The sequence below is a fragment of the Lissotriton helveticus genome, chromosome 11 (genome assembly GCF_964261635.1).
Source record: "Lissotriton helveticus chromosome 11, aLisHel1.1, whole genome shotgun sequence".
Classification (NCBI taxonomy): domain Eukaryota; kingdom Metazoa; phylum Chordata; class Amphibia; order Caudata; family Salamandridae; genus Lissotriton; species Lissotriton helveticus.
In genome coordinates, this window is record NC_136072.1 from 1,097,333,351 (window position 1) to 1,097,347,000 (window position 13,650).

General features: G+C 49.2%; 1 protein-coding gene across 1 annotated transcript in view; it reads left to right on the forward strand.

The window, feature by feature from the left end:
• The window catches only part of SPECC1L (sperm antigen with calponin homology and coiled-coil domains 1 like), a 622,366-nt gene that overhangs the window by 235,756 nt on the left and 372,960 nt on the right, over window positions 1-13,650 (forward strand). Inside the window, exon 7 of the mRNA XM_078667759.1 lies at window positions 1,214-1,389. Coding sequence (XP_078523885.1) covers window positions 1,214-1,389 — 176 coding nt within the window. The remainder of the gene's footprint in view (window positions 1-1,213; window positions 1,390-13,650) is intronic.

Here is a 13,650-nt window from a genome sequence, read left to right on the forward strand (position 1 = left end):
TCCAAATTTTAGGCAAGCCGAATTTTAAACACACCGTGCCTGATGGCCTTTATAGTGTTTTCATCTGGGGTTGTATAGGGAGAGATGAGACAGTCACCTTACACACCGCTTTGTTGATACCGACCCATTTTTAATTGTATGTTGTCTATGGCACTGACCCCAAAAAACAACAGATCCCACCGACCAGTTGTTGAAGGAGAAGAGGAGCCTTTCGTAAAATAAATAAGTGACGTACCGGCTGCGTAACCCCAATTCCTCCACCCAAACCCCTCACTCTTCTGCCTTCCTCCTTTCCTTCAGGGCTTCCCTCCCTCATTCCAGTCAGACATGTCCAATAAACCTTGTCATCCTGTCACCTTTTCCCACTTCCTCTTGGATTTCCTCACCTTCCTCCTGGCTTTCCTCACCTTCCTCCCTTTCTGCCTGGAGCACCACACTTTGTATATATACTGTTTTAGCGCACAGCCTTTACAGTGTCAGCCCAGACCTCCTAACCATCAGGGCATTTCATTTAACTCTTTAGCACTACCACTTCTCGTCAGTGAAATACTTGATAGTTTGTAGGCAGATTATTTGTTTGATTTTATGTGAGGGAGGGGGGTCGCTCCATTTCATATCTAGCAGCGACTCACTGGAATGAATTACCACTAGAACTTCGGCTTACTGATGACTACCTGGTATTTAGGAAGAAATTGAAAACCCACCTGTTTCCTAGGATCTGATCAGTAACTTAGAGACCTTCTCTCAGTACTCCACTACCACTGAGGTTGCGCTTTCCTTAGCACTGTGATATCCATACAGATGAATGTTGTGCTGTATAAATAAATAAATATATTGAGAGTGTCAATCAAGTGTGCTATTCATAGCAGTTTGCAAGTGTTAGCTGAACTGCTCATAGGTTGTATGCCTTCTTGTATTAGTTCAGTATACCTAGAGGAAGTTCACTGAGCCCACGGACTTCTTGTAGGTTTTTCAGACATGCTGTTCCCACTTCTGCAGCTGGGCTGGTGTCACTTCAGCTCCCCATGCACCATAATTGTCCATAATTATCCCTTTAAGCATCTCACCTGGAAGTGGTGTTTCTAAGAGCGTGATTCCTATCAGCAGTTGATTCTTCTGTTATTATTCTGTAGGGTTGTGCTGGGTTGGAGACTGTGCAGTTGAGTGGTCTTTTTCTTCTCATTTCCTGACTTGTTTGTCTCTGATGCTGCAGGAGGAGTCTGCTGAGTGGCGACAGTTCCAGCAAGACCTACAGACTGCTGTGGTGATTGCAAATGACATCAAATCTGAAGCCCAGGAGGAGATTGGTGACCTAAAGCGCAGGTTGCATGAAGCCATCGAAAAGAATGAGAGGCTTACCAAGGAGCTGGACGAAACCAAATCACGCAAGTAAGAGCCCGTCTGAATGCAGATGATCATGAATTTATCATTACGGTTTTCTCCTTTGCCAACACAGTGCACACATTTGTTTGCTCCAGCTGCTGAGATTACGTTGCAGATGTACTCTGCTAATGGCTCTGCATGTATGTGGAATATATATATATATATATATATATATATATATATATATATATATATATATATTATAGCTCCTGGGGTGGTCCAAAAATCGAGAAGCACTCAGGCACAGCAGAGCTTTTACCCCAACAGCTTTATTCTAGGTCACAACAGTTGCTCACGCCAGTGACATTAAACCAGGCTGTTAACCGGACGCGTTTCGGGTGTGTCCCTTCTTCGGCGGCTATAATGTTACAGCGGCCGTCCTGCCGCTGAGGAGCACCATTCCATAAGCGGGGGCCACGAAGTCATGAAGCGAGTGGCTTCATAGGTGGGGCACAACAGGAGGATTTCCAACAAGTTCCTCTCACCGGGGCTCATGTGGAGCCGGAAAAATAACATTAAAAATACGGGCACCTTGAGAGATGGACTTCCCCTCCCAGAAGGCAACGCACTGACTCATCCCGAGTAGCCAATCAATGGCGTGCGATCTCGCTAAAAAGAAGGCGGAGTCTGAGGGTGCTGTATGGACTGTAATGCCGCCGAAGAAGGGACACACCCGAAACGCGTCCGGTTAACAGCCTGGTTTAATGTCACTGGCGTGAGCAACTGTTGTGACCTAGAATAAAGCTGTTGGGGTAAAAGCTCTGCTGTGCCTGAGTGCTTCTCGATTTTTGGACCACCCCAGGAGCTATAATGTTACAGCGGCCGTCCTGCCGCTGAGGAGCACCATTCCATAAGCGGGGGCCACGAAGTCATGAAGCGAGTGGCTTCATAGGTGGGGCACAACAGGAGGATTTCCAACAAGTTCCTCTCACCGGGGCTCATGTGGAGCCGGAAAAATAACATTAAAAATACGGGCACCTTGAGAGATGGACTTCCCCTCCCAGAAGGCAACGCACTGACTCATCCCGAGTAGCCAATCAATGGCGTGCGATCTCGCTAAAAAGAAGGCGGAGTCTGAGGGTGCTGTATGGACTGTAATGCCGCCGAAGAAGGGACACACCCGAAACGCGTCCGGTTAACAGCCTGGTTTAATGTCACTGGCGTGAGCAACTGTTGTGACCTAGAATAAAGCTGTTGGGGTAAAAGCTCTGCTGTGCCTGAGTGCTTCTCGATTTTTGGACCACCCCAGGAGCTATAATATATATATATATATATATATATATATATATATATATATATATATATATATATATATCTTGGTTATGTTTAAGGGTTGTCTGCTGAGGCACCAACTTTTGGCAGCATGAAATCGACTCAAGTCAGCATGCAAGGTTAGTTTCATAGACACCCAAGTGTCATAGTATGGCTGTTCACAAAGACGCTAAGGCAACTTTTCTCTGTAGTTTTCTCAAGGTAGTATGTTTCTGGGCCACATAATGCTTTGTGTTCAAGATGGCGATGTTTGAAGGAGACTCTTTGATAGATGGCAGTCACAGAAGTGTTCTTATTGCAGGTATAATGGTTTGTTCCTTATTAGGCCAAGGATAAGGTTAGCCTCTGGCTTTGCCCATCGTTTGGCCAGGACATCCCTGTGAGAAGTTGGCCTGGTATATGATGTTCACTATTCTAGTGAGCACCTTGCACCAGTCAAAACAACCCTTATGGTGATGGTTGTAAAGTCAACCTTATAGACCAGCTATCCTAGTGGTAGCATGGACAAAAGCCGTCTTAGGCTAAACTCAAAGAGGGCATGTGAAGCCAGCTGTTTTACCATATGCAATCTCTTTAATACCAAATGAAAGGACACCACACAGGTTATATATTCAAAATATATGTATTTATTTCTAAATCAATCCTCTGTACTCTTTATGAGGGCAGAGGCACAAGCGCATAACAAGTAACTCAATATAACATACAATATGGATAGGCCCTGGTGGCCCGCTAAACCATTTACTAAAATAGTGGTATAAGAACCACATCACGAACAGTTGGAAGGCCTAGGGCCTTGGAAATCGCTGGGGCTACACTGGACTAACAGTAGTTAGGAAGCAGTGTAGAAACTAAGGTCAGGGACAATCGATATTTGCCCGGCGGTATTGCCTCTGTAACCCACGAATTATTAATCAATGAAGAGGCAGGCGCTGGAGACTGGAAAGCAGGAAACAAGGTTTATTCTCTCCGGAGGAGAACACAACAAATCAGACAGCAGGTATCGTCATGAGGTGCTCTAACCGCATCCCTGAGGCCTGGCCTCTTATATCCAGGTTTATTACTTTATTACATATTACATATTCATGGCGAAGCTTTGATGTACGGAAAGACATTCTCGGAATCCCCGCTCCAAGCCCGTTCCCACACACATTTACAGTTGAAGTCCCACCCCGGTCACAACAGGTGATAATTATCGCGCAGCTGGATATTCCGCCGATTCACGGAATGTGGGGGGTTCGATCGGATCTCGTAGGGTGGGGGCTTTGATCCACTCGAGGGTCCTTTGACGGGGGGAGCTTCCTACTGTACGGGGAGGGGCAATAAACAGTATCGGCAGAGCTAGGTGTCGGCCTGGGAACGAGGAAGACAAACGGGCACAGAAAAAGGGGGTTTTTTTTGCATCAAGGGATCTGGGACCATGAAAGGAATGAAGGGAGGTGTCGCGCTGGGAACAGGATGGGGTTCTGAGGCAGAGCTGCGCTGAAGAGGGGTTTATGACCCAAAGCATGTGCGAGCGAGGGGGTTGGTCAGCGTGCAGGCTTGGTGAGGGCGAAGGGCTATGCTGGGGGGGGGGGGGGGGCCAGTGGCATGCAAAAGGGCTGTTCTGATCGAGGCACCTAAAATGGCGGGCGCGCACGACAAAAATGTGGCATCAGGGGAAAATACAAGATGGCGCAGATAATGTTTACCAAACCGTACTAATTTTCCACAGCAGGAGGCCCACGGGTTGCGGGTGCAGAGTCTAAATGCACACGCGTGCACACATAGAAGTCAATGGGTGCGTTAAGTTAGAAAGCTAAAGATTTAGGAGTCTTCCGACTGGACTAGGAACTAACCACTTGAAACTAGGACACTAGGATAGTCAATCTTCACAGGAGCACCGAAGTACTCGCGTTACCTCACCCACAGGAAGCGGGTGCATAGGTCCCAAAGTGTGTCAGGTTTCGTCGTGGATTCCTATGGAGCCTTTGAGAAAAGATGCAGCAGGTGACCAGGAGAGAAGAGTACGGTTGGATCCAAGGGCGGATCGAGGATGAGGAGTACCTGAAAGCAGAGGGGACAGAGTCTGGGTCACTAGCTAGTGACCAGGATGGAACCAGGAAGGAACCAGGCGATGTCGGGAAGCAATCGGGCGATGTCGTGAAGCTTGTCTCTGCTGCCACGTGGACCAGGAGGTGTCGACGACGACCAGGAGCTGGGCACGGACTGTCCCATGAAGGCTCTCGCTGTCGGCGGTGCCGGTTTCCGGATTGGAGTCAACAAGCCTTGGCAAAGGCAACCCACCCAGGATTCGAAGAGGGCTTCTTACTCAGGCCAGCAAGGACTGAGGGGCTTCTCCTTCGCAGGGAAGCAAGGGCCAGTCTGGAGCAACCAGACCAGCAGTGTAGATTTCCGGTTTCATCGTCACAGAGGCCACTAGCCAACGGGCAAGTGACCGGACAGACGCGTCAAGCAGGAAAACGCAAAAGGGCCCCAGGCAGCACTCGATGAGTGTGGAGAGGTGATCTTTGGTGCAGTTGATGCTCAGGGCTGGGGCTTCTCAGTACCCAATGCACAACTTAGAGGGTGCCTCAGAAGCTGCACGGAAAGCGTTTCGCTGGCTTTCCAAGATGGCCAGTCCCACGTCTCGTGTCGCCTCCACAGGTCTCAGCTTTGCTGTGGCTGTGGATCGGGCTGAAGGAAGTCTGGAAGTCCGGGTCTTGTCAGGCTCTGTGTTCGAGCTCCGGCGGGAGCAACGACAAAGCAAACCGTTGAGCGCTTGATGGTGCCTGCTTGCACAGGGTGGTCACTCCTTGACCACAAGGGAGATTCTTCAGTCTTCTACGTCGAGTAGGATGTCGAAGGTCCAGAGTTTCGTATCAGAGTTTCAGTCAGGATAAATCTAAAGTCTTGGGACTCAGCTCCTACCTATATACCAAATCTAGGGGCTGGATTACCTGCTAGGTCCCTCCTATGGGTGGGACCCAGGAAGGGGGTGGTTACCCCCTTTCCCTTTGTCCAGTTTCACGCCAGAGCTGGGGCTGGAGTGCCCCAGCACCGGTTTGAACTGGACTATGCATGGGACACCTTGTGTGCCCCAGGCAGTGTCTCATTTCATTTAGCCCTCCCTGCCCCAATACACTATAGCCTGTCTGGGGTGGTGCTAGCACCTCCCTTTGACAGGAAACCTATTGTCCAAGCCTCCCTCGCTGGAAGGACTCCCAGCAGCAGGAGGTCAGACTTGTGTCTGTGGCAGCAGCATCCATTTTGTGGTGCTATGGCTCTGGTTAACTTTAATCGGGATTAATGGAAGTACCATGTCTTCTCCCTCTAGAAGGGTGGAATGCTACACCCGTCGCCAGAACAGGCGAGACGGTAGTATTCCAAAGCGTATGACACCTTGCACGACATGTTTTGATAAAGCCAAACCAAAGATAGCATTTAACCGCGAGGTTCATAATGCACTTAAGAGTATATGGTATGGCTATATCATAGAACAGCTATAAGGACATGGTTCCGAAAGCTGCAGACAGGCTCAGCTCATGCTAGAGCACTATCTTACATAAAACCAAGCACTCTGCCTTCAGGATTGTTAAGGCCTGCCATAGGAGTGACTTATAGGTGTATATGTGTCTATATATAAGGTTAGACATAGGAATACTATATCTAAGCAAGGGGTGATTACACAACCTTGCCCCAGCTGAGTGATCAGCCAGTTGTGTCAGTTTGGATGGCCAGCCAGGGGTGGCAAAAGATATTCTGCAGCCCCTGATAGGCCTTGGGTGCACCTATGCCCTTGGTACCTATAGTACACTGTACAGGGACTCATAAGAGTGACCCAAATCCAATTAGGTATGTTCCTAAGGTACATGGAGTCCATTTTATAGAGAGAGCTGATAGCCTGGGGCCCTGATTAGCAGGACCCAGGCCAACTAAGTCAAAAACCAGCTAAACACAAGGCAAAAAATCTGGGGTAACCATAGTCAGGTATCCACCTTCCTACAACCCCCCTCCCCTGAAATGCTGGCTCCATAGTACATGCCGGACAGGACCACTGCAAGGACCATTGAAGCCTGCAGGTCATTTAGTATCAATGGCAGTTCAGGGTCAAAGATGAGTCCAAAGTTATACTAACTTGACCACTGTTTGGCTCTCACCCCCTTCCCTTTTTGAGATTGGCCCTGTTTGTGCTGGGAATTTTACTTCCTCTTTGTAGCACTGACTTACATTATATCACTGGGTTGTGTACAATCCCCAGTAAAATTTCTGATAAGTGCACTATCTGTATCCATAATTTCACTTATACCTTGTTATTGTGATTTTACTCCTTTTTTTTTTTTTTTTTTAAACCTTTATTACGCAGTATTGGCAAACAAATACGGGCCTACAACCATCCGGCCGGCCTCGAAATCTTGTGGGTCAAAGTAGCAATCTATATGGCGACTCGGTAACATATCGGAACAAAGTACAATCATCCTGAATTACACTGGAGACATGTGTATCACCGAGAAATAGAAGAAGTGAAGGTTCATTTTAAAATTTTATAAAGTATAACGAAAAAAGTAGGAGCTGAGAAGGATCGAAGTCCATACAATCCGTCTAAAACATAAGCGGGCGACTGCCACTAAAAGAGAACCAGCAAGCAGGAAATCTAAATCAAAATGGCGGCATACAGAGAACACAAAAGGGTGAACAATCCCACAGCACGATACGTGCCAGTCGCTACCCACCCCGTATCGATCCAACCCACAACCCAAGAAAAAAGGGGAGAAATAAAGAATATAAAAGGAAAGAAAGAGAAGGCCCATAGAAACTGAAACGGACAAAAGAAGACCCCTCCCCCCCACCCTACACGCATGCAGAGGCTACGGCCACCCCCCCCCCAGCAGCGTGTCTGTCGCCCAGAAAGAATACCCGAAATACAGAATTAGAAGAAGAAAGAAAGAAAAAGGAATCAGAGAAGATCAGAGGAGGAACAAACATTTGTAAACAAAATAGCCAACATGTGTAATCTCGGCCGCCCCCCCCCCCGGGACCCCGAAACCGATGCATAACCAACGTCTAACTCCCCAATCCGTCCATCACTATCCAATCAGAACAAGCAACAGGAAGCAAAAAAGGAAAAACATCATCAACCTTGTCCCTTCCGATCGAGCGCGACGACGAGGTACAATCGTAGAGCAGCCATCTTGGACGGAAAAAGCAGACGAAATGACAACCACAATACAGGGCACTGTCCACCAAGGTCTGTCCACCTCAATGTCCTGTGGTCAACGGCTGCACAAAAAAGGGAACCACACAGCAGCAATCTTCGAACGTCGACCGGCCAAAGCAATAGTAGCAAATCCAGGATAGGGCAGAAAGACACGCCAGTAGAACACAAAGGAGTTGCCCGGCATGGCGTCCAAAGACGATTCCCCAGCCATTGCACAAGTCCAGAAACCACACACTGCACCATAACCATTACAGGCAATACCGCGGCGGTGTCAAGATCTTGGACCTCCGACGCCTCCATGTAGATCTGGGTAGGCAGTTCACGGTAGCCGAGCACAGGGTGTGGCGACGTGCTCAGTTCACGAAAACCAACACAGCCAGTCGAGGGCACTGCGGGCAGAATGGCATCTAGTCGGTCCCCCAGGTCCCGGGCATTGTCAGATAGGGCAGCTCGCAAAGTACCCAAAGCGCTCAGAATATCACCAATCGCCAAAGATGCCGCAGGAGAAGCGGATGCTGCAGCTTCCTGCACATGGGGCTCACAAACATATGCCAGACCTCGAAACTGTTCGTCGACATCCATTGTTAGCAGCCGGACATCACACCGCAGAGCACAGCCACGTCAGGGGTCCAGGGCCACTCACTCCGTTATGACACCTCACTCAGGTGCAGTGCAGTGCCGGTCGTCGTAAATACCCTTAGTAGCAGCCTGGGGTCGTCAGTTGCGAGCGCCGAGCCTTCGGTCCAAAATGGCACCCACAACAGCACTGGAAGGCGAAGAGGCACTCAAAGCCGTCTACAGGCTGGAGAAAGGACACTGTGTATCACTGGCCGCGGCAACATTGTTGCGAGCGTGGAGGTGAACTGGCCAGGATAGCACGTTGCGGCGAGAAAAGCAGTACTGCAGCCGCTCTCCGCCGGCCGACCCCGCACCGTCGTCAGTGGCCGCTGTTGTCGTAATCAGGGCCGGCCATCTCCGAGGAACAAAGACCCGGTCACCGCCATTCCGATCAGAAAGGAAACAAGGACGCTCTGTCGCGTCTGCCGCAGGGAGCACGCCGGGGAGCGCACCGTTGGAGTCAGGATCACTTCCCGGTTCCGAAACATCAACGCGGTCCCAGGATAACTTGCAGGATCAGTAGCTATTCGGAGGGAAAATGAGAGGGTCGGCGGAGCCGAGGGTTTAGGCGGCCATCATGGTTGCAGGCTAGGCTCCTCCCTGATTTTACTCATTCTTTAGTTTTCCATGTAAACGTGCAACCATTCACCTCTCTTTACCTGCACACAGTTACCCTTGAAGAATGCAATGTGAGGATCATAAACAGTTGTTGATTCCTCGCCTGCCGAAGATGCAGGGACGTTTTGGGGGCTCTACTCAAAAAAGGAGCGATAGGAGTTTTGTTTGGAACAGGTCAACCCCCACTCAACATATCAAACATGTTGGAAAACGAGGCAGCATCTGTGAGGCCTGCACAAATAACATGACACATTTGTCCTTCACTGGGAACCAAACACCCTAGGGCAGCGCCTGACTCTCAGAGGGTAGCGTTGCAGAGCAGTCTGAGGCTTACTCAAGGATGGTGGTGTGGGCTAGTAATCGCCATTTGCAGGTGCGCAAAAATAACACTCAATAATTGATTGTCCAGTCTGTACTTTGCTTTATAAAAGTAAGAGTACATTTATTAAACACACACACCACTCAATACTATACACCAATTTACAAATGTACATAAGCTGTTGGAATTACTTTGTGACATTGCATAACATCTCCACCCCTCCCGCAGGGGGGGTGGGGTCTAGTACCACCACTCCCACCACTCCCATGTATGCACATCATCTTGCCCCCAATGCAATTAGTTGAACCTATCCTGGAGCGAGGGCCCTGTGCGCTGGCACCATCCCAGTGGCGTCCCCCACCCATTACCTCAACAAGCATTAAACAGGGATACACCTGCCTTGGTACCACATGACCCTGACCAAGCATCTCCTACTGACCCTAAAGTATACACCTCTACATCTTAAGGGCTAACAGTCTGGGATCTTCACCTAAGCGCAGCAGCAAGACTACATGTTTACGCACACTTTAGAATGACAGTACTCAGCACATTTGGATATCATTAAAAATGCATTGCAATTACAGCCCCTAAAAGCATCACAGATGATCACAGGATTAAGTTGTAAATACCGTCAGACACCCTAGCAGGAGTGTCTAGCCACTTAAATCCACTTTGCTTGTGACATCACCTTACACCAGTACTTCACATTGAACATCAGTCCCTCTAAAAGAAATAACCATTAATAAATGCATTTCAGTGCAATTACGCCATTTCACCTCCAGGGGATGCCCTTCTCAAGACATCTCCAACTCAGCCCTTCAATCTTTGATGCACTTCTCAATGAACCCCCAGCGGTAGAACAAAAGTTCCAGCCTGGGAGCTGATGCAATCTTCGCTGAGAGTTGAGGGGTTATTCTTTTTAAATCCTCAAGAAACTTAGGGTGGGACTTAGCTTTGTGCTGGGGGCGAGACTGCGCTGCTCCAGCAGCCCCCCCAGCACCTTTTCACACTCAAGGGTGACCCCTCTCGTCTGGGTGCCACCAAAACGCCAAAAATAATCCATTCCTCCTGCCTTGCAAGGCATCATGGGGCGCTTCAAGCTCCTGCCGCTTTCTGGGGCCTCGGTGGGGGCCCGGTCCCACCCGGACCCCCGGGTAAGGGTATGCGACGCGGGGAGCCCACACCCCTCCGCGCTTTGGTCGGGGGCCCGGTCCCACCCGGGCACCTGGCTCCTCCTTCCTTGTCCGGGGCCCCGGTCCCACCCGGGACCCCCGCAGGCTCTCCACGTTGAAGGGCAGTCCCCGGGAACTGACCCACCCCGGGGGCCTTTCCTGGACCAGCGGCGGAGCCTCACGCGCTTCGCCGTCAGGGGGCCACAGGTCCAAGGTCTCTCACCTTCTGGGGGCCATATCTCAGCCCCTGGAGGTCCGATCTGCCCCATTTTCGCATCTTCTTGCTCCTGGCGGCGCCCCCAGCCACTGGGAGCACTCCTTCACTCTCCGGGTCTCCAAGAGGGTGCACTCTGCAGGGAGCGGTCTGCACTGGCTCCCTGCGCCAGCCTTTCGCCTGGCCCTCCTCCTGCGCCTCTCTTCTCCCTGCGCAGAGGCCCCTGCTTCTGCGCACCGGTCCTGGGCGCTTCTTCTGGTGCTGTTAGTGGCCTGGGTGACAGTCAGGGGGTATCTTCTTCCAACTGCCCATTGCCAGGCTCCAGCTCCTTCCACCTCAGCAGACCACACACCAGAGAGAGCTTCTCTTCCTGTGCAAGTACTTTTTAAAAGTTGAGTAGGGGGCTGACAGAAAGTCTCTGTGGGTCCTATCAAACAGCGACACATCACTTCCCTGCCCCTGCTCCCTCCTTCTTGTCCAGCCTCTTGGTTTGTTAAAAATGGAGTCGTCCAGTGTCTCTGGCCACATGGCCTCTGAAACCCAACTCTTTCCTTCTTGGTGCAGCCTGGTGCCTGGCACCCAGTGACAGCTGCTAATGGATGAGCCTGTAGCCCCACCCATCTTCTTCTTTGTGGAGAGGAGGCCCTAGCTTGTGGAAGAAAGTTTATCAATCCATCCAGCTGAGGTCAACCCTCAGCCTGGGTCTGGTCATGGCTGGCTCCGAGAAATATGACAGTTCTGTATGACCCAAAAGCAGTACAAATATGACTTTGGACTCTCCAGAATACTTATTTTCACCTACTCTGCAATGGACTTTAGTGCATGTCTGGAATCTGTAGGCTTTGTGGAAGTCATTTTAGCCATGGGCCCCACATTCCCATAGAGGAATAATGAAGTGAAAACACAGTAAAACGCACTGACTTTCCCTGGCATATTCCTTCCCAGGGTATAAAGCCTATTCCATGTCACCACCCAATTCTGCATAAGTCCTGCCACACCATTCACTCTGTAGCTGCTCCTGGACTGTGCACACTAGGAATCTCCCCTGCGCATCTCCTACACTTGTGCACACGCATGTACACCCGTGTCTGCATGTAACCAGCACGGTGTCCCATACTCCAGCTGCTGCGCAGCGGCCTAGTCAAGCCAGGCAGACAACAGTAAAATCTCCGTGCAGTCTCCTTCATTATGAGTTCACTGTGGATGAGTCCCCGATTATGAGGCTCCCCACAGTAAAAGCTCCATAATTAGGTGCTCAAAAAGCGAAAAATCCGGGCGGACCTAGTGTCAGAACCACCTTCTAACAAAACACAATATGATCTGGTCCTGCTTCATGAACAGTCTTACTTGGATTTCTGCGTGTGTTTGCTCCCCCAATTTTGTGTGCTATATTGCCAGTTATTCATATAATGTCTATCGCCGCAAATCCGTGTTCTATTTTCTTGTACCGTGCTCTGTATGTGGAACCCAGTGTGTAGTGTAACATGAATTCTAAAAATCGAAATTAAAAAAAGGAGTGAACAGGTATGGAGTGCCTCACGGAAGTTACACCATGGGAGTCCACCATGCCATAACAAAAATTGTGCAAAAGTTGTGAAAGGACAGTAAAGCCAGTGGTGAAAATACTAGTGCTTTACTGTTCTTCCACAACTTTTGCACACTTTTTGTTATGGTATGGTTGTGCTGATGATGAGAACCTGAGCCCACTGGTGAGAACCTACCAGTGGACTCCCATGGTGTTACTTCTGTGAGGCACTCCATACCTGTTAACTCCTTTTTTTAATTTCTACGTTTTGGGGGCTACCAACTGGTCTTGATAGCTGAGAACCTTGAGAGTGCAGAGGTCTTGGAGTTGTGGCACCTAGTGACAGTTGCCAGTTGTGCATGTACGGAGTGTTTCGAGATGTGGGATCCAGTGGACAGACACAATGTGTTCCTATGCGAAGGTCTTTGAATGTGGTATCTAACAACAGTCGGAAATTGTGCCTCTACTGAAGTCTTTGAGTTGTGACATCCAGTGACAGCTGCCACGTGTGCCTGTACAGAGGGCGTTCAGTTGTTTTATCCAGTGGCAGCCTCCAGTTGTGCCTGTACAGAGGGCTTTCAGTTGTTTGATCCAGTGGCAGCCTCCAGCTGCCACGTGTGCCTGTAAAGGGGGATTTGAGTTGTGACATCCATTGACAGCTGCCACGTGTGCCTGTAGAGGGGGATTTGAGTTGTGATAGCCAGTGACAGCTGCCACGTGTGCCTGTACAGGGGGATTTGAGTTGTGATAGCCAGTGACAGCTGCCACGTGTGCCTGTACAGGGGGATTTGAGTTGTGACATCCATTGACAGCTATTGTACAGAACAGAGGACCCTAGTGATTAAGGATCACGCGAATAATAGACATATACTGAATAGTATATATGACCTCTGTCCAGCCGGACAGGAATTTATTTTTCAATTTTTCTGTTATATTTATGAATATAGCACTTATACAAAAGTGGGCACAGCCTGTGACCCACAGAGGACAAGACAAAACAGGTGACAAAACAATTATGTAAAAACGCACAAAAGCGGTCTGTACTATTATTCAGTTTTACAGACTAGGATTCATTCATAGCAACCCATTGTTTTACACAATTCGTAAGTTCAAACAAACATATGGTGCAGTAGAGTCGACGACGTTTCGATGCAGTTAGAGAATACATGCATCATCATCAGGACAAAAAGTAATATGTCATGTTTGTCTTTAGAGTTATTTTTCAAGTTACATTACCCCTATGGCAATTTACATAACGTTGAAACCACATTTAGAAAGGGAGAAAAGATGGGGGAAAAAACATAAACAAAAGAATATTCATTAAAACTTGACTAG